Genomic DNA, 19,832 nt, shown 5'->3' on the forward strand with positions numbered 1-19,832 from the left:
TCTCCAGCAATTGTTGTTTCTTGCCTTGTCAATTTTTGCCATTCTAACTGGCGTAAGGTGGTATCTTAGTGTGGTTTTGATTTGAATTTCCCTGATGGCTAATGATTTTGAACATTTTTTCATGTGTCTGTTAGCCATTTGTATGTCTTCATTGGAAAAGTGTCTTTCATATCTTCTGCCCATTTTTGATTTATTTGTTTTTTGACACTTTTTCCTACTTTTCTGTCTCATGCTCCTTGTTTTATCCATCCAGGCCTCCTGGCTGATCTCTGACTGCATCAGGCATATTCCTACCTCAGGGCTTTTGCATGTGGTGTTCCCCCTTTCTGAGCTGTTTTGTCCAGATATCTTTATGGCTGTTCTCTAAGTTCCTTCCGATTTTACTTAAAATATTATCTCAGCAAAATACCCCATCCATAATTTCAGTCGTCTTGATAGTTCCCACCCTCATTTCTTGCATTATTTTTTTGCCTTCTAACGTGCTATATATATTTTTTGTCTTGTTATTGTCTGTCTCTTCCATTAGAATTAGAAGTTCCAGGGGAGTAAGGATGTTTGTTTTTTTCACGTGGTTTCTCCAGTATCGAGGGTAGTGCTTGATTCATAGTAGGTGCTCAATGAATATTTGTTGGAAGAATGCTTTATGGAGTTAACTGACAGTTATTTCAGTACTGTGGGTTGAAGATGGATTCAGCAAGACAAGCAGCTCCTCCATTCCAGGCTGTCACTGATGTTCCATTTTGTACCACATGTGGATTAAGATTCTCCCTTTAAATGATAACATGGTTTGGTCATTTTAGGAAAGAAATTACAGACTTTGAACAACAGAAAGCAAAAGAATTGGCTCGAATAGAAGAGTTGAAAAAGGAGGAAATGAGGAAGCTACAAAAGGAACGCAAAGTTTTTGAAAAGTATACTACAGTTGTGAGAACTTTTCCGGATAAAAAAGAACGTGAAGAAATACAGGTATGCCAGTTCTTTGTGTTATACTTATGTAAGTTAGTAAGGATGACAATTTTATAAGAATCTCAAGAGTTATATGATATGTCAAAGAGAAAAACATTTTTAAAGAAAATTTATTTATTTATTTGAGAGCAGAGAGAGGAGCAGAGGGAGAGGACGAGATTCCTTAAGCAGACTCCCTGCTGAGTGTGGAGCCCAACTTGGGCCTCGATTTCAGGACCTCGAGAACATGATCTGAGCTGAAATCCAGAGTCAGATGCTTAACCAGCTGAGCCACCCAGGGGCCCCTGGGTATCAATATATTAATCATCCATTGACTCAATAAGTAATCTGTCTGAGACTGCACTAGGAACATTTTTTGTAGTCTGACTTTTAAAGAGTAAAATATATCAGTTCCTTTCTTACTAAAGGCTTCCAAAAAGAAAAAAAAAAGGCTACAGTAATGCGCAATGGATAATTAATAAGCCAAGAGTTGGAAATTCACCAGCATCATGTTGTGTTGATCTGATTGACACCCCTTACACCAAATACTGTTACTTCTATTCATTTATACAAATTTAAGGCCCCTATACTAACTGGATGTTTAATTTTAAAATTTATCAATTGATAAGCCAGATAATCAGTCCTGTTCATTTCAAAGTTAGAATGGCCATAATCAGAGGAATGTAGTAGTTAAAAATAACTACTGCAGGGGCACCTGGGTGGCTCAGTTGGTTAAGCATCCCGACTCTTGGTTTTGGATCAGGTCCTGAGATTGAGCCCCACATCAGGCTCTGTACTTTGCATGAAATCTGCTCCAGTTTCTCTCTCCATCTCCCTCTACCCCTCCCCCCATGTTCTCTTTCACTCTCTCTCTAAAATAAGAATAAATCTCTAAAATAAATACATAAAAATAACTAATGCATTTCTAGTTAAAACTGTAAACTTTCTAGAAAAAACCGTAGGTGAATATATTTGTGACATTGGCATATGCAAATATTTCTAAGAGAGGACACGGAGAACTAGTATAAAGAAAACATGGACATGCTGAACTTCATTACAGGTAATACTTCAGGGGTGGCTGGGTGGCTCAGTCGGTTAAGCATCTGTCTGCCTTTGGCTCAGGTCATGATCCTGGAGTCCTGGGATTGAGCCCTATGTCGGGCTCCTTGCTCAGCGGGGAGTCTGCTTCTCCCTCTGTCTCTGACCCTTCCCCTTGCTCCTGCTCTCTCTCACTCACTCCCTCTCTTTTCTCTCTCTCAAATAAATAAATAAATAAATAAATAAATAAATAAATAAAATCTTTAAAAAAAAAAAAAAGCAAGTAAAACTGTAGTTTATCAAACAAATTTTAAATGGCTCTCCATTGCTTATGGCATAAAATGTAGACTCTTCCATATTTTAGATACTAATGTTTTTGGGGTGCCTGGATGGCTCAGTTGGTTAAGCGTCCAATTCTTGTTCTCAGCTCAGGTCTTGATCTCAGGGTTGTGAGTTCAAGCCCTGCGTTGGGCTCCATACTGGGTGTGGAGCCTACTTAAAAAAAAAAAAAAAAGAAAAGGTAAATACTAGTATTTCCAGCCTCTGCTTTCTCCCCTCTTATACAGTATATCATCCTTAGCAAGCTCATCTGCATACTTAAAGCTTAAATTATCACGTGCCATGTCGAATAGGGTCTTTAATTCTATTTATTTATTTTTGTGGGAGGAAGCATGTTATGTTTTGGTTAATACTTAGTTTATTGGATCTACTACATTAGACAGTAACAGTCTATTTCATAGTTTTAGAACTCATTCCTGAATGCTCTTTCTACTTTGATAGTATTGACTTAAGCATTTAGACCCTTTTCAGACTTGATTATTGTGTGTGACCATGGGTATTCATTATTTCTTTCTGTTTTTGTTACACTTTCCCTTTTCTACACTATGCAAATACTACTTTAAAAACTTAATAGAAAACAAACCTATATTTATTGGTACTCTTCTACTTACTAAATCATTAAAAGAATAGAGATGGTATATTCAACCTTCTTTTATATTACAGTTGTTTTTATTTATTTTTTTATTATTTTTTATTTTTTTAAAGATTTTATTTATTTATTTGACAGAGATAGAGACAGCCAGCGAGAGAGGGAACCACAAGCAGGTGGAGTGGGAGAGGAAGAAGCAGGCTCATAGCGGAGGAGCCTGATGTGGGGCTCGATCCCACAACGCCAGGATCACGCCCTGAGCCAAAGGCAGACGCCTAACCGCTGTGCCACCCAGGCGCCCCTACAGTTGTTTTTAAAACTATTAACTCTCTTCTTTTGGGTGTTCATTCTGTCAACACTTTGATTTGAGAACCCTTTATAATGAGCACTGGGGAATTGTTGATGAAGAAGGTATTTCTGTCCTCTTGGAATTTACATTTATCGTTATTGATTTATAGCCTTTTACAGACTCAAGTTACTCTAATTAATTACAAAATTTCCTTTTGATAATCAAGTGGCCCCAGTTTGGCCAGTGGGAGCCCTGTAGGTACATCAGCTTTCTTATCCTTCAGCTTTGCCATTGCCCTTAGATATTGGAAATTATCCCTGCTTTCTCTGACAACTGGTTATTTCAGATAACCTGGTTTTTTGCTTTTGTTTTTCTTCATCCTACCCCAGATCTGAAATCAGCATTCTCTAAGGAGCCCTATTTCTTATCTTACTGCTAGGGAGTCATCTGAGGATTGGCAGTCAGCTGTGGTGGTGTCCTTGCTATTGGTGCCTGTTGGAGTGGCCCTGCTGGGGAAGGGTGATGTCTTTCTGAGGTCATGAGTTCACACTGATTCTTTAGCTTAATCATGTAACTTTATTCTAATATTCATACAGTGAGTTTTCATTGACCGTTTACACACTGATGTTCAGTCAGATCCCTGCTGACTTACCAACCTGTGTATCTGTTTCTTCATTCAGAAAATATTTGAGGGTCCAAGATTTTTGAGGTGCTATGTAGTGAGCTGGTTAGCTCTGTTTGGATGTTTCAAACTTAACTTACCCTGTTCCTGCTAAATCTGCCTTTTCTTCTGACTTTTTACCCATTCACACTTGGGATAAAAAAGAGGTCTAAACCTTTTCCACCTTCACATTCCATCAATAATAATTTCTTTTGGCTTTATCTTCTGCATATCTTTTTTATCCTGACCCTTTCTCTTTCTCTTCTTGACACATATTCATTCTAGCTGTTACTTTAAATCCTATTTTCTAACCCTTTGTGACCAAGCATATTAATATTTGTCACTTCCATTAGGACCTTCCAATTCATTGGTTTTCCTCACCTTCTTATATCCTTAAACCCCAGAGTTAGTCACTCTAATCATTTCTATAAGTGTACTCTTTACTCCCTTTTCTCAAGTCATCGTATTTTGTTGGCAAGACTATAGGCCTGGCATTTCCTGACTACTTCATCTTTGTGCCCGTAACGCTTAGTTTAACTGGAAGAAAAATTTAATGGAGAACAGGCTCATTTTAAAGTCATGAGCACGAACCGTGAGTGGGCCTGTATTGTTTGTATTTTACCTTCTCTCCCACTCTTCCATTCCATACCCCCCCCCCACATACACCTTCCCAAACTTCCCACTCTGTGGCTCACTCCCCTCTGAAGACCCTGCTTTCTACATGGCTGAGAACTTGGTCTTGCCTGCCTGTGTGCTCTGCCTCTGTTCCTTAGATGAACTCTCCGTGCTTATGGGGAAGCCCTGCTTACATACCAGGTCCCTTCACCACCTGCAGCCCAGCTCCAGCATTTCTTGTTTCTCTAACACCACCCATTTTCCACACTACTGAATCTTGCCATCAGTGTACACACTTGCTGTTACTTCTTAAAATCTCTCTTGCCCCCATACTCCTTCAGGCACAACCCTGTTTCTTTGTTTCTTTGTAGCAAAACTCCTTGAAAGTGTTGTCTCTTTCACTGTCTCCCATCTCAGCTCCTGTTTTGTGTACACATGCTTCTGTCCACACTACTGCTCTGAAACTACCCCTGTTGTGGTCCCCAGCCTCCCCCTGATGGGGATCTCTCAGTCCTCCTGTGACTTGGCTGTCAGCAGCACACGACTCCTCATCAGAGCTTTCATTCGTTTGACTCGCAGGGTACCTGGTGCTCTGGGTTTTCCCCTTACCTGGCTGGTGCCTTGCCTCATCCTCTTTCGCTTTTTCCTCCTCTTTTTTTATTTTTATTTATTTATTTATTTTATTATTATTTTTTTAATGATTTTTTATTATATTATGTTAGTCACCATACAGTACATCCCTGGTTTCCGATGTAAGGCTCGATGATTCATTAGTTGTGTATAACACCCACTGCACCATGCAATATGTGCCCTCCTTACTACCCATCACCAGTCTATCCCATTCCCCCACCCCCTCCCCTCTGAAGCCCTCAGTTTGTTTCTCATAGTCCATAGTCTCTCATGTTTCATTCCCCCTTCTGATTACCCCTCCTTTCTTTATCCCTTTCTTCCCCTACCGATCATCCTAGTTCTTATGTTCCATAGATGAGAGAAATCATATGATAGTTGTCTTTCTCTGCTTGACTTATTTCACTTAGCATTATCTCCTCTAGTGCCGTCCATGTTGTAGCAAATGTTGAGAACTCGTTCTTTCTGATAGCTGAGTAATATTCCATTGTATATATGGACCACAACTTCTTTTTTTTTTTTTTTTTTTTTAAAGATTTTATTTATTTATTTAACAGAGATAGAGACAGCCAGGGACAGAGGGAACACAAGCAGGGGGAGTGGGAGAGGAAGAAGCAGGCTCATAGCGGAGGAGCCTGATGTGGGGCTCGATCCCACAACGCTGGGATCACGCCCTGAGCCGAAGGCAGGCGCTTAACCGCTGTGCCACCCAGGCGCCCCTGGACCACAACTTCTTAATCCGGTCATCTGTTGAAGGGCATCTCGGCTCCTTCCACAATTTAGCTATTGTGGACATTGCTGCTATGAACATTGGGGTGCATATGGCCCTTCTCTTCACTACGTCTGTATCTTTGGGGTAAATACCCAGTAGTGCAATGGCTGGATCATAGGGTAGCTCAATTTTTAACTTTTTAAGGAACCTCCACACTGTTTTCCAGAGTGGCTGTACCAACTTGCATTCCCACCAACAATGTAGGAGGGATCCCCTTTCTCCACATCCTCTCCAACAATTGTTGTTTCTTGCCTTGTCTATTTTTGCCATTCTGACTGGTGTAAGGTGGTATCTCAGTGTGGTTTTGATTTGAATTTCCTTGATGGCTAATGATTTTGAACATTTTTTCATGTGTCTGTTAGCCATTTGTATGTCTTCATTGGAAAAGTGTCTGTTCATATCTTCGGCCCATTTTTTGATTTGTTTATTTGTTTCTCGTGTACTGAGTTTGAGAAGTTCTTTGTAGATCTTGGATACCAGTCCTTTATCTGTAGTGTCATTTGCAAATATCTTGTCCCATTCCGTGGGCTGCCTCTTAGTTTTTCTGACTGTTTCCTTGGCTGTGCAGAAACTTTTAATCTTGATGTAGTCCCATAAATTCATTTTATCTTTTGTTTCTCTTGCCTTTGGGGATGTGTCATGAAAAAGGCTGCTTTGGCCGATGTCGTAGAGGTTGTTGCCTATGTTCTCCTCTACAATTTTGATGGATTCCTGTCTCACATCGAGGTCTTTCATCCATTTGGAGTTTATTTTTGTGTATGGTGTGAGATAGTGGTCAAGTTTCATTCTTTTGCATGTAGCTGTCCAATTTTCCCAGCACCATTTATTGAAGAGACTGTCTTTTTCCCACCGGATGTTTTTTCCTGCTTTATCAAATATTAGTTGCCCAAAGAGCCGAGGGTCCATTTCTGGGCTCTCTATTCTGTTCCATTGGTCTATGTGTCTGCTTTTGTGCCAGTACCATGCTGTCTTTGTGATCACAGCTTTGTAGTACAGCTCGAAATCCGGCATTGTGATGCCCCCAGCTTTTCAGCAGTTCCTTGGAGATTCGGGGCCTTTTCTGTTTCCATACAAATTTAAGGACTATTTGTTCCAGTTCTTTGAAAAATGTCCTTGGTATTTTGATCGGGATAGCATTGAAAGTGTAGATTGCTCTGGGTAGCATGGACATTTTAACTATGTTAATTCTTCCGATCCATGAGCATGGAATATCTTTCCATCTTTTTATGTCTTCCTCAATGTCTTTCAAGAGTGATTTATAGTTTCTAGAATATAGGTCCTTTACGTCTCTGGTTAAGTTAATTCCAAGGTAACGTATGGTTTTTGGTGCTATTGTAAATGGGATGGATTCCCTAATTTCTCTTTCTTCGGTCTCGTTATTCGTGTATAGAAATGCAACTGATTTCTGAGCATTTATTTTGTATCGTGCCACGTTACTGAATTGCTCTATAACTTCTAATAGTTTGGGAGTGGCTTCTTTTGGGTTTTCCATTTGGAGTATCATGTCATCTGCAAAGAGAGACATTTTGACTTCTTCTTTGCCAATTTGAATACCTTTGATCCCTTTTTGTCGTCTGATTGCTGTTGCAAGGACTTCTAGTACTATGTTGAATAATAGTGGCGAGAGTGGGCATCCTTGTCGAGTTCCTGATCTTAAGGGAAAGGCTTCCAGCTTTTCCCCATTGAGAATAATATTTGCAGTAGGCTTTTCATAGATGGCTTTTATGAGATTGAGAAATGTACCTTCTATTCCTACACTCTGAAGGGTTTTAATCAGGAAAGGATGCTGCATTTTGTCAAATGCTTTTTCGGCATCGATTGAGAGGATCATATGGTTCCTGAGTCTTTTCTTGTTGATATGATGTATCACGCTGATTGATTTGCGAATATTGAACCACGCTTGCATCCCAGGTATGAATCCCACTTGATCACGATGGATAATCCTTTTAATGTACTGTTGGATTCTATTAGCAAGTATCTTGTTGAGGATTTTGGCGTCCATATTCATTAGGGAAATCGGTCTGTAATTCTCCTTTTTGATGGGGTCTTTGCCTGGTTTGGGGATCAAGGTAATATTGGCCTCATAGAATGAGTTTGGTAGCTTTCCTTCTGTTTCTATTTTTTGAAATAGCTTTAGGAGAATAGGTATTATTTCTTCTTTGAATGTTTGGTAGAATTCCCCAGGAAAACCGTCCGGGCCTGGAGTTTTGTTATTTGGAAGGTTGTTTATCACTGACTCAATTTCTTCATAATTAATTGGCCTGTTTAAGGAATCAATTTCTTCCGGTTTTAATCTTGGTAGTTTATAGGTTTCCAGGAAGGATTCCATCTCTTCCAGATTGCTTAGTTTATTGGCATATAGCCGTTGATAAAAATTTCTAATAATCCTTCCAATTTCAATGGTGCTCGTCGTGACCTCTCCTTTTTCATTCATAATTTTAATAATCTGGGTCCTTTCTCTTTTCTTTTCGATAAGTCTTGCCAGTGGTCTGTCAATTTTATTGATTCTCTCAAAGAACCAGCTTCTAGTCCTGTTGATCTGCTCTACTGTACTTCTGGTTTCTGCTTGATTGATTTCAGCTCTAATTTTGGTCAACTGCTTCCTCGTGCGTGGATTAGGCCTGTCCCTCTGTTGCTGTTCCAGCTTCTTGAGGTGAGAATATAAAAACTGCTTTTTAGATTTTCCTATTCTTTTGAGTGAGGCTTGGATGGCTATGTATTTCCCCCTTAGGACTGCCTTTGCAGTATCTCATAGGTTTTGGACTGTTGTATTTTCATTCTCATTGGTCTCCATAAATTGTTTAATTTGATTTTTGATTTCCTGGTTTATCGAGTCATTCCTGAGCAGGATGGTTCTTAGTCTCCAAGTGTTTGAGTTTCTTCCAAATTTTTCCTTGTGGTTGAGTTCCAATTTCAGAGCGTTGTGGTCTGAGAATATGCAGGGGATAATTTCAATCTTTTGGTATCGGTTGAGACCTGTTTTGTGTCCCAGAACATGGTCTATTCTTGAGAATGTTCCATGGGCATTAGAATAGAATGAGTATTCTTTGGTTCTGGGGTGTAGTGTTCTATATATATCTATGAGGTCCAACTCGTCGAGTATGGCATTCAAAGCCTTTGATTCCTTGCTTAGTGTTTGCCAGGGTGTTCTGTCTATTTCTGAGAGTGGAGTGTTGAGGTCCCCTACTATTAATGTATTTTTATTTATATGTCTCTTTATTCTGGTTAAGAGTTGGCTTGTGTATCTTGCTGCTCCCTGTTGGGGGCATATATATTTATAATTGTCATATGCACTTGTTGAATACTTCCCTTAAGAATAATATAGTGCCCTTCTGCGTCTCTAACTATAGTCTGTAGTTTAAAATCCAATTTATCTGATATGAGAATTGCTACCCCAGCTTTCTTTTGAGGTCCATTTGCGTGAAAGATGGTACTCCATCCCCTTACTCTCAGTCTGAATGCATCTTTGGGTTTGAAATGAGTCTCTTGTACACAGCAAATGGATGGGTCATTTCTTTTTATCCAATCTGCAACCCTGTGGCGTTTTATGGGATGGTTCAAACCATTTACATTAAGACTGATTACTGAGAGATATGATTTTAATGTTGCCATGTTGCCAGTAAAGTCTTTGTTCGTATTGGCTGTGACTTTCTGTTCTGTATCACTCTTGGGGCCTTTTTACTTTTATAGAACCCCCCGTAATATCTCCTGTAGGGCTGGTTTCGTGGTTACAAAATTGGTTAGTGACTGGCGATTCTGAAATGTCTTTATTTCTCCATCAATTCTGAATGACAGCCTTGCTGGATAAAGGATCCTTGGCTGCATGTTTTTCTCTGAAAGAGCTTTAAATATGCTCCCCCAACCCTTTCTCTCATTCCAGGTCTGTGTAGACAGGTCTGACGTAATTCTGATGCTTTTGCCTTGGTACGTGAGAAATTTCTTTGCCCTGGCCGCTTTCAATACTGAATCCTTGGATCTAATATTTGCGAAATGCACTATGACGTGACGTGGCGTAGGTTTGTCGTGGTTGAGCTTGGGAGGGGTCCTCTCTGCCTCTTGGACACGAATGTTTGTTTCCCTCGCTAGATTAGGGAAGTTTTCAGCTACAATTTGTTCAAATATCTCTTCTAGACCTCTGTTTTTCTCCACCCCCTCGGGGATGCCGATGATTCTAACATTGGATCGTTTCATTGAGTCAGTAATCTCCCGTAACCTACATTCGTGGGCGTGGATTTTTTTAAGACCATCTTCTATTTTCATTTTTTCCTCTATTAACTCATCCTCCAATTCACTAATCCGTTCCTCTGCTTCTGCGACCCTGGCCGTCAGAGCCCCTAGTTTTGCCTGCATTTGGCTCATAGAGTTTTTAATTTCTGTCAGATTCGCTCTCATTTCTGTCCTTAGGGATTCTATATTCTCAGTAACCTTTTCGTTAATAGTTTTTTCAATTCTACTCATCATTTTGACCATCGTTACTCTGAATTCCATTTCTGATAATTTGGTTACATCCATATCCATTATTTCTGTGGCAGAGGCCACAGACTCACTGTCTTTTCTTTGCTGGGGGGGGCTTCTCCTTCTTGTCATTCTGATGAAGAGAGGTTGCGGGGTTTCCAGAGCCCAAATTATTGACTGGGTCCCAGGCCGTGCCCCTTGTTTTATAGGGATCTTAGGGATGTGGGCTTCTTCTTTAAAGATTTTATTTATTTATTTATGTGGCAGTCAACCAGCGAGAGAGGGAACAGAAGCAGGGGAGTGGGAGAGGAAGAAGCAGGCTCCCAGCGGAGGAGCCCGATGAGGGACTCCTTTCCGGAACGCCGGGATCACGCCCTAAGCCGAAGACAGGTGCTCAATGACTGCGCCACCCAGGCGCCCGGGTTGTGGGCTTCTTGATTTTTCAGCCTGCCTTCTGGGGGAGGGGCCTGCCGCGCCGATACTCAGGCAGCCCTGTTTGGGTAGAATCTCCGCGTCCCCTGCGAGGGGGGATGCGGATGGGCACTCCCTGAGCCGGTATTTCCAGGCTTTTGTTCCCTGGCGGCTTTCCCTGGCAGTTTGCTGTGCCTCTTCTGAGTCAGAGCAGCAGCGGCCAAATTTCAGCCTCTGTCACGGAACAGAAGGATTGCGGCCCGTTCTCTACTAGTGTTCTGGCCACTTTAACTGTTTCTGTTGGTGCTGCTCAACCCTGCAGCGTCCCGGGATGTGCTCCCCACACCCGGCGTCCCAGCCCTCACTTCCAGGGCCGGCGTGTCTCTGTCCTTTGTGTTTCTAACGCCGCCAGCCGCCAGCCGCCCCGCGCGCGCTCCCGGGTCTCCCGGTCTCAGTCTGGATCCAGTGAGCGCACCGGGATTCCGGTGTTCTGCGAGATGCCTGGTGGCGCGCGCACCCGGCTCACGGTCTCAGTCTGCTGTTTTGCGGGTGCCGTCCGCGAGCCCGCCCGCTCTCCCGTGCAAGTGGCTACCGCTTCCCGGCACCCGAACGCGGCGGCTCCCTCCCCCTTCCGTTTATCTTCCGATACCTGTGCACAGTTTCATGGCTCCCTGCTTCGTACCTCAATACTCAGCGCTGGAGATGTTCATTTGTAGAGATCCAGATGCGTCTTCCTGCGTCTCAGGCTGGTTCCGTGGTTGTTTAGGCTGGTCTGGTACCTATCCAGCTCGACTCGGAGGACCGGCTGAAAACGGTGTCTCCTACTCCTCTGCCATCTTAACTCCCGTTTTTTCCTCCTCTTTAACTTAACGGTGGAAGCCACCCAGCACGGAGGAGGTTCTGTCCACCCTTGAAGATCTCTTTAGTTTCATGCCTTCGTTAAGATTTATATGCCAGACAAAAATAGACAAGGCAAGAAACAACAATTGTTGGAGAGGATGTGGAGAAAGGGGATCCCTCCTACATTGTTGGTGGGAATGCAAGTTGGTACAGCCACTCTGGAAAACCGTGTGGAGGTCCCTTAAAAAGTTAAAAATTGAGCTACCCTATGATCCAGCCATTGCACTACTGGGTGTTTACCCCAAAGATACAGACGTAGTGAAGAGAAGGGCCATATGCACCCCAATGTTCATAGCAGCAATGTCCACAATAGCTAAATCGTGGAAGGAGCCGAGATGCCCTTCAACAGATGACTGGATTAAGAAGTTGTGGTCCATATATACAATGGAATATTACTCAGCAATCAGAAAGAATGAGTTCTCAACATTTGCTACAACATGGACGGCACTGGAGGAGATAATGCTTAGTGAAATAAGTCAAGCAGAGAAAGACAACTATCATATGATTTCTCTCATCTATGGAACATAAGAACTAGAATGATCAGTAGGGGAAGAAAGGGATAAAGAAAGGGGGGGTAATCAGAAGGGGGAATGAAACATGAGAGACTATGGACTATGAGAAACAAACTGAGGGCTACAGAGGGGAGGGGGGTGGGGGAATGGGATAGACCGGTGATGGGTAGTAAGGAGGGCACATATTGCATGGTGCACTGGGTGTTATACACAACTAATGAATCATCGAGCCTTACATCGAAAACCGGGGATGTACTGTATGGTGACTAACATAATATAATAAAAAATCATTATTAATAAAAAAAAAAAAAAAAAAAAAAAAAAGGCCATTTCTAATAAATAAAGTCAGCATAAAAAAAAAAAAAAAAAAAAAAAAAAAAAAAAAAAAAAAAAAGATTTATATGCCAGAGACTTCCAAATTTAAATCCTGGCTGGACGTGCTCGATGTGCTCATCTGATCTATCTGACTAGCTGCTCTGTATTTCACCTTTATACGTCTCCAAATGAACTTCTGAATTTCCCTTCCCCAGCCTTCTCCATCTCAGGTCGCAGCATCCCTGACCTTCCACATGCTCAGGCCAGAAAACCAGGATTGTTTTCTTCTTTCTCTCACACTGCATGCTGTTCTGTCAGAAAACATACCCAGACTTGAGTTGCCGTCACTGAGTTAAAGGACTGGCTTGCCACAGCTCTGCTCCCGCCCTTGTCTTTTCCATCTGTTGTTTACCATGTAGCAGCCAGTGATTCTTCTGGGAAGACGCCAGGTCTCATCCCCTCTCTGCCCATGGCCCTTTAATGGCTCCACTTTTTTCTTATAATAAGAGCCCCAGTCCTTACAATGGGCCTCAAGTTTCTATATGATCTGGTGTTTTTTCACCTTTTTCATGCCGTCTCCTCCTCCTCCTCCGTGTCTACCAACTTCTCAGTGTCTCCACCTCCTCCTCCGTGTCTCCACCTTTCCCTGGTGTATTTACTGGTGCTCCTGGGAATGCTTTTCCCTGAACATCCACGTGGCGCATTCTGAGCCTCCTTCAGGTCTCTGTTCAGTGAGACCTGCCATATTGAATACTGTAGCCTCCCTTCCCTACATATACCTCCTTCCCTGCAACACTGCTTTCTTCTGCTTACCTTGTCTTTTCCTCCGTAGGGTCTGTTACCTTCAGCACAACTATACCTGCAGTCTTTTTGTTCTTTGTATTCTAGGGACCCAGAACAGTACCTGATAGTAGGTATTTTATAAATATTAATTGCTGTTGAATTATATTTTAACCTTATTGAGGAATAATTGAAAAATATGAGCATATATAATTAAAATGTACAGTGTGCTGATTTTATATAAATATACATTGTGAATGATTAACAAGATCAAGATGGTAACACATCCATCACCTTACATAGTTAACGCTTTGTGTGGGTGTGTGTGCTGAGAATTCTGAAGACTCTGCTCTCAGCAACAACATGGCTGTCTGTGTACACCACTGCATTATTACTGTAGTCACCATGTTGTATGCTGCTCCTCAGAACTTATTCGTCTTGTAACTGAGGGTTTGTATCCTTTGACCTTCATCTTCCCATTTCCCTTTCCCTCAGCCCTGGCAACCACCATTCTATTGTTTCTATGAAATTGGCTTTTTTCTTTTTTTCTCTAAGATTCCAAATATAAGTGATACCTTACAGTATTTGTCTTTCTCTGTTGGCTTATTTGCTTTTGAATTCTTAACCTATTTAGACTTATGTGTTACCATTTTAGTATTAATAAGTCCCTTTGCCCACATGATAAACAGTGCTCACCAGTGAGAAACTGCTCATTTATTGGTTATACTCCACAATTTTATAAATAGGGAGGCTGTTGTTTAGGGAGGTTAATGATCTTGTTTCAAGAGCTTTTAGGACACAGAACTGGGATTTGAGCCTTGGTCTCATCCAACTCAGAGTACATGCTCCCTGTGATGTGACCACCCCTCAAGGGAGGTTCTTTGAGCCCTAGTCTCTTCCTGTCACCTGGTTGCTTTTTTGGCAGTCATGGGGCTTATATGAGGATGGATGGACGTCAAGTTTTACATGTGTATTAATGAGCTGCTTCAGGCTCCTCTCTGCCCTTAGAGTCACATCAGGTACGTTCTCAAATGGTGAGCAATGAGGTCTTGCTTCCGCCCATGCTCCTTGCCTCAGCTCTCAGGCACTCCCTATGTCTTGCACCCACATAAGCCATGTTAGGTGACTAATTTTTCCTTAGTTCTGACATTAATCTTGATTTTTGTGTGTATAATTGCAAATTGCTTCTAGACATTTCCAGGAGTTTCTTCACATATGTCATTTAGTGCATCTGAAATAAACCATTATTTTTTTTTTTTTTTTAAGATTTTATTTATTTATTTGACAGAGAGAGAACACAAGCAGGGGAAGCGGGAGAGGGAGAAGCAGGCTCCCCACTGAGCAGGGAGCCTGATGCGGGGCTCGATCCCAGGACCCTGAGACCATGACCTGAGCCGAAGGCTTAACAACTGAGCCACCCAGGCGCCCCACAAATCATTTTCTTAAAATCAGTTTCTTTTCATGAATTCCAAGTAGAATCTGTTTTTAGGATTGATGGTTTTGACTTAGAATCTTTTATTCATCCCTTTATCTTAACTCTTCCTTCAATTAGTCATAAATTTCTATTAATTTTTTCTTTACCAGATAATCCCCCATTTATCTTTCTTTCTATTTCAATTAATAGCTTAGTATAGACCTTTATTACCTCATGGCAGTGTTATTGCAGTGAACTCCTAAGTGGTGCCTGCCTCCTTCTGGAAGCAGTTTTGTTGATGGTATAAGGTGAGGCTCTAATCTGAACCCCAGTTCCTTTCATGAAAAACTTGATATTTTTGAAATGTGATTGACCAAGCCTTCCCTTTTCTGCTGTCTGTGCTGGGGCAGTACTTCTGTTTTGTTGGGGTGTCTCTTTTCTTCTATTGCATTGTTTTAATCCTAGGATTTTTTTTTTTTTTTTTGAGAGGCTTTGAAACAGCAGATAGCAGATTTACAGGAAGATTTGAAAAGAAAGGAAGCAAAATGGTCAAGTACACATGGCCGTCTTAGAAGCCAGATAGAAATGTTGGTCAGAGAGAACACAGACCTCAGGGAAGAAATAAAAGTGATGGAAAGATTCCGACTAGACGCCTGGAAGAAAGCAGAAGTTACTGAGAGCAGCATCAGGATGGGTCCCTGTGTGACCGCCACAAAAAAAGATGGGTCCTTGGTAGGTTTGGAGCCGGTTTTGTCAAGTCAGGGAGATGTTAAATATCTGAGCACTCCAATTTATAGAGCCAAAAAGTAGAGGGTGGTTGCCAGGGCTGGGGGTAGGGGATGGGAATAGGGGAGTTGCTGTTTAATGGGGACAGAGTTTCAGTTTTGCAAGAGGAAGAGAGTGCTGGAGATGGATGAATGTGAGGGCTGCACTGTACTGAACTGTACGCTTAACAGTCGTTACGATGGTGAATTTAATGTATTTTTTACCACAATTGAAAAATTCTTTTGGGGATTGCTATGCAGACAGTTTTCAGATTCATTTTTAGAATTCTTTTAAAAGAATTATAGCACAATAGGCAGATAATCTTAGTTAAAACAGGCCAAGTGAAGTTTTTTTTTTTTTGCAGTGAGTCACATGCATATGATCCTTTCGAATCAAATAATTGGTCTTTCATTCATCTCTATTCACAATTATGATATAGTGCCAGACACTGATTCTGGGCACTGGGAATAAAGCAATTAACAAAATAGGTAAACTTCCTTGCCCTCTTGGAATTTATATTCTAGTGGTGGGAGGTCTATACATAAGATAAATAATAAAATATATGGTGTGTGACATAGTGACAAGAACCAAGGAGAAAAAGGGGGAAAGGGTGATGACAACTGTTGTGGGGGGTATTGCTGTTTTAGACAGGATGGCCAAGGAAAGCCTTACTGAGAAAGTGACATTTGAATAATGGCCCGCATTATTAAATATATTAACTTAAATATATATAATTATTATATATTAAATGTAAATATAATAAAGGGGTGCAAATAAGCCTGGGTGCGAGCAGAGCCCGCAGAGGAGCCTGAGGCCCGGAGGCTCTCTGCCTGGTGGGCCTGAGTGTGAGCATGGCCTAAGGCTGGTGGAGCTAGAGCAGAGTTAACTGGGGAGAATGTAGGGGATGCAATCAGAGATGGCACAGAGGGAGCTGGGTGCAGAGTTCATTAGGCCTTAATCCGTTCCTGTAAGCCCTTGGGTTTTTCCTCTGAGAAGCTAATTGTTTCTTGGAGGGCTGTGATTGGAGTTGACTTAATCGTTTGTTTTACTAAATTTACTTTGTCTTCTATCCACTGTAGACTGAAAAGGGAGCGGAGGGGTATAGACAGAATTGGGAACACCAGTTAGGAGACCGTTGGAGTAATTCACACCAGAGAGAACAGCAGTTTAAGACTGGGGGAGCAGCAGTGGAGGGCTGAGAAATGGACAGGATTTATTGATGAGCTGGATATGAGGTGTGACAGCAAGGAAGGAGTCAAGAATAGTTTCCAAGTTTAGTGTAGTGTTTTGGCATAATAGAGTTTCTGGTTATTGTGAGACACAACAAGAAGAGAGCATGTATTTCTTGGGGGTATGGATATTAGGATCTAGGATCTCAAGTTTGGACAGGGTTAGTTTGAAATGCCTGTGGAGAAGTAGAACTTTGGAGGAGAAGTTTGAAAAGGTGGAGTTGTTAACTGGGCAGTTACGCACATATCAGGAGAAGGTTAGGTTGGAGCTAGAAGTTTGGGGGTCATCAGAATCTTTGGGCTAGCAGAGATCACCAGCACTGAAAGTATGGGTAGTGAAGAGATCCACACACTGAGCCGGAAGATGAGAAGACGGGGGATGAGGAGAATGGTTAACCAGGGGATAGAGTAAAGGAGGCCAGTGCGGTGTCCTGAGAGTCAAGAAAAGAAAGGACTTCTTGGAGAAGAGAGTGGCCAGCGGTGTCAAAGGCTGCTGCTAAATTAGATGAGGGCTGAGAATTAGTCATTAGATTTACCAGGTAGGGATGTGTTGAAGATAAAAACCTGAGTGGATAAAAGAGAATGAGGAGAAGTGTTAGAGTCCAAGAACCTTGTGGAGAGATTTTGCAGTCAATGTAAAGAGATGGGTGGTGGCTGAAAGGAAAGGGTTTTTTTTTTTTTTTCTTTTTAATGGGAAAATTAACAAGTGTTTGTGTATTGGTAGGATTGATTCAGTGAAGAGGAAAATACTGATGCAGGAGAAGGTGGGAGAATTGTTGAAGCAATGTTCATAAATGAGAGGAGAGGGGATTTAGGAAATGAAGGGTGGGGCTGGACTTGTCCAGGAGCACAGACAGCATTTGCCTGGTAGCAGAGTGTCGAAGGTGTGGACCCTGGGCTCAATGTGTGGTGCCTGCTGGTGGGAAGTTCCCTCCTAATGCCTTCACATTGTCAGTGAAGTAGGAAGCGTGGTCATCAGCTGAGAGTGAGGATGGAGAAATGTAGGAGGTTTGAGGAGATGGGAGAAAGTGTAACATAATCGTCAAAGGGAGTGGAAAGCAAAGGGATTGGGGAAGTGTAGTCTGATTCCTGGGCTGCTTTGGGGGCCAGTGTAGGTTAGAGATCATACATTTCAAGTGAGAATTGTTTGTATTATTTTCTTGTTCAACTTTTTGGTTGTGGGTTGGTGGAGAGTTATATTTTAGAAGAGGTGTGGTTGTCCAGGTGAATACCACAAAGTGAGTGAGGGGTGTGGAAGTTAACAGTATATGCAGCCAGAGTGACAGCAGTGAACCATGGTTTCAGCTGCATAAGAAGGGCATAAGGCTATATGGTTTTAAGGGACATAGAAAATCTGTATGGATCAGTGAATTGTAGGACCCTGTAGGCTGTACCCATTGGTGGAGTTAGGGTGTTAAAGGAATGAGCTGGAAGGATAGGACATGGCAGTCAGAAGAAAGGGGAATTCTCGCCTCTTCCCCAAACATTTTATTAAAACAGCTTCACCAAACAGAGAAATTTGAAAGAATAGTATGATGAACACCTGAATAGTCACCTAGATACAACCGCTGTTAATATTTTACCACTTGTGTATATGTATTTTGCTGGACCATTTGAAGCTAATTGCAGAAATCATGCCATCTTATCCCTAAATACTTTAGCATTTTATTAAATGGCATTGGCTTTTTGAATAGACCGGGCTAAGTATTTTGTAGAATGCCCCACATTCTGGCTTTGAGGGCTTCGAAATTGAGATCTTTGCAGTTATTGATAATTGCAGATATTGATAATGTCTAGTTCTAGAGTTTGCCCATTGGCATGCGTGACTGAGGTAGGATGGAGTAGGTCGGGAAACAGAAGCTAAGGCAGTGGCGTTACCTTCTGGCGAGGGGGGTACATGGTAGATGAGTCTTGGACATGAGATGCAGAGCTGGGGCAGGGGTGGTTAGGGAGGAGAGAGATTTGTTGGAAGTGGTGATGGGGAGCAAGGAAGACCTCTACCCTACCCCTAAACCTAGGGGTGTGAATTCTGAGGGTGGGAAACTTCTGTCCCTGGAAGGGGGCTGTGATGAGCCATCCGCTCAGTGGGGAGTTCATTCCTAAATAATAGCTTGTTCCCTCTGAACTGTAGTGATAAATGAAAACAACATAAATGAACAAACTTAAACCATTTTCATTGCAAGCTGAGTTTTAGTTTCATTCATTGTACTGTGTAGACTAACACTGATTTTATATTCAAAATTATCTCATACTATAGAATTCATCATTTCGATTACAGAAGAGTCAAATTTCTTCAGGAACCCAGGTAGAAAAATACAAGAAAAATCATTTGCTGACACAAGGTAAGAAGTTGCATGATCTTTCTATAAAATACTTAAGGAATTTAAAGAATAGAGAATTTACACCCAATTTAAGAAATAAAACATTGTAAATATCATTGAAGCCCCTGTGTATTCTACTCCCCTACTTATTTCCCCTGACAATATTCCTTTGCTTGTTTTTCATTCTTTTACTACATTGTGTCCATAAATCAATATATTGTTTCTGTGTATTCCTCTACAATGTTTTTTCTCAATATTTTAATACATTAATACATATAAACTCTATTGATTTTAATAACTATACAGATTCCATGTATATTTGTTACAGTTGAGTTTTCCTGTTGATGGACTTCATGTTTTCCCCCAGTTTGTCAGTAGGATGAATAGGGCTGCAGAACATATCTGTCCTGTGAGTTTCTCTAGAACACATACCAAGAGTAGGATGCTGGGTCACCCCAGGCTTGTGCTGTAGGAGGTTTTCCCTTTGTTCTGCAAAGTTGTTTTGCCATTTTTTTACCATCCGCAGAATATGCTTCTGTGCTTACCCTTGACCTGGTCCGACTGAAATTGTGGCTAGTCAGATGGGTGTGAAATGGTGGGTTAGTGTAATTTTAATATGCATTTCCCTGATTACTGGTAAGGTCATGTGAGCATCTTTTTGTGTATTTAGTGGGCATTTGGGTTTTCTCTTTCGTGAATTGACTGTTCATTTCTTTTACCTGTTTAAAACTTTTTGGGGAGGGGAGGTTTCTACTTATTGAAGTTATTCTTCGTAATAATCCTTTCTCAGTTACAAACACTGCCAATATTTTCTCCCAGTTCTGGGATTAGCTTTTCGGTTTGTGTTTTTTATGT

At 41.6% G+C, this 19,832-nt stretch overlaps 1 protein-coding gene across 2 annotated transcripts in view; it reads left to right on the plus strand.

The window, feature by feature from the left end:
* The window catches only part of CENPJ (centromere protein J), a 59,461-nt gene that overhangs the window by 21,476 nt on the left and 18,153 nt on the right, over positions 1 to 19,832 (plus strand). For both annotated transcript variants that reach the window (XM_044381681.3, XM_057309865.1), the window contains 3 exons: positions 801 to 966; positions 15,152 to 15,394; positions 18,914 to 18,998. In XM_044381681.3, coding sequence (XP_044237616.2) covers positions 801 to 966; positions 15,152 to 15,394; positions 18,914 to 18,998 — 494 coding nt within the window. The remainder of the gene's footprint in view (positions 1 to 800; positions 967 to 15,151; positions 15,395 to 18,913; positions 18,999 to 19,832) is intronic.

This window comes from Ursus arctos, unplaced genomic scaffold, assembly GCF_023065955.2.
Source record: "Ursus arctos isolate Adak ecotype North America unplaced genomic scaffold, UrsArc2.0 scaffold_10, whole genome shotgun sequence".
Taxonomy (NCBI): Eukaryota; Metazoa; Chordata; class Mammalia; order Carnivora; family Ursidae; genus Ursus; species Ursus arctos.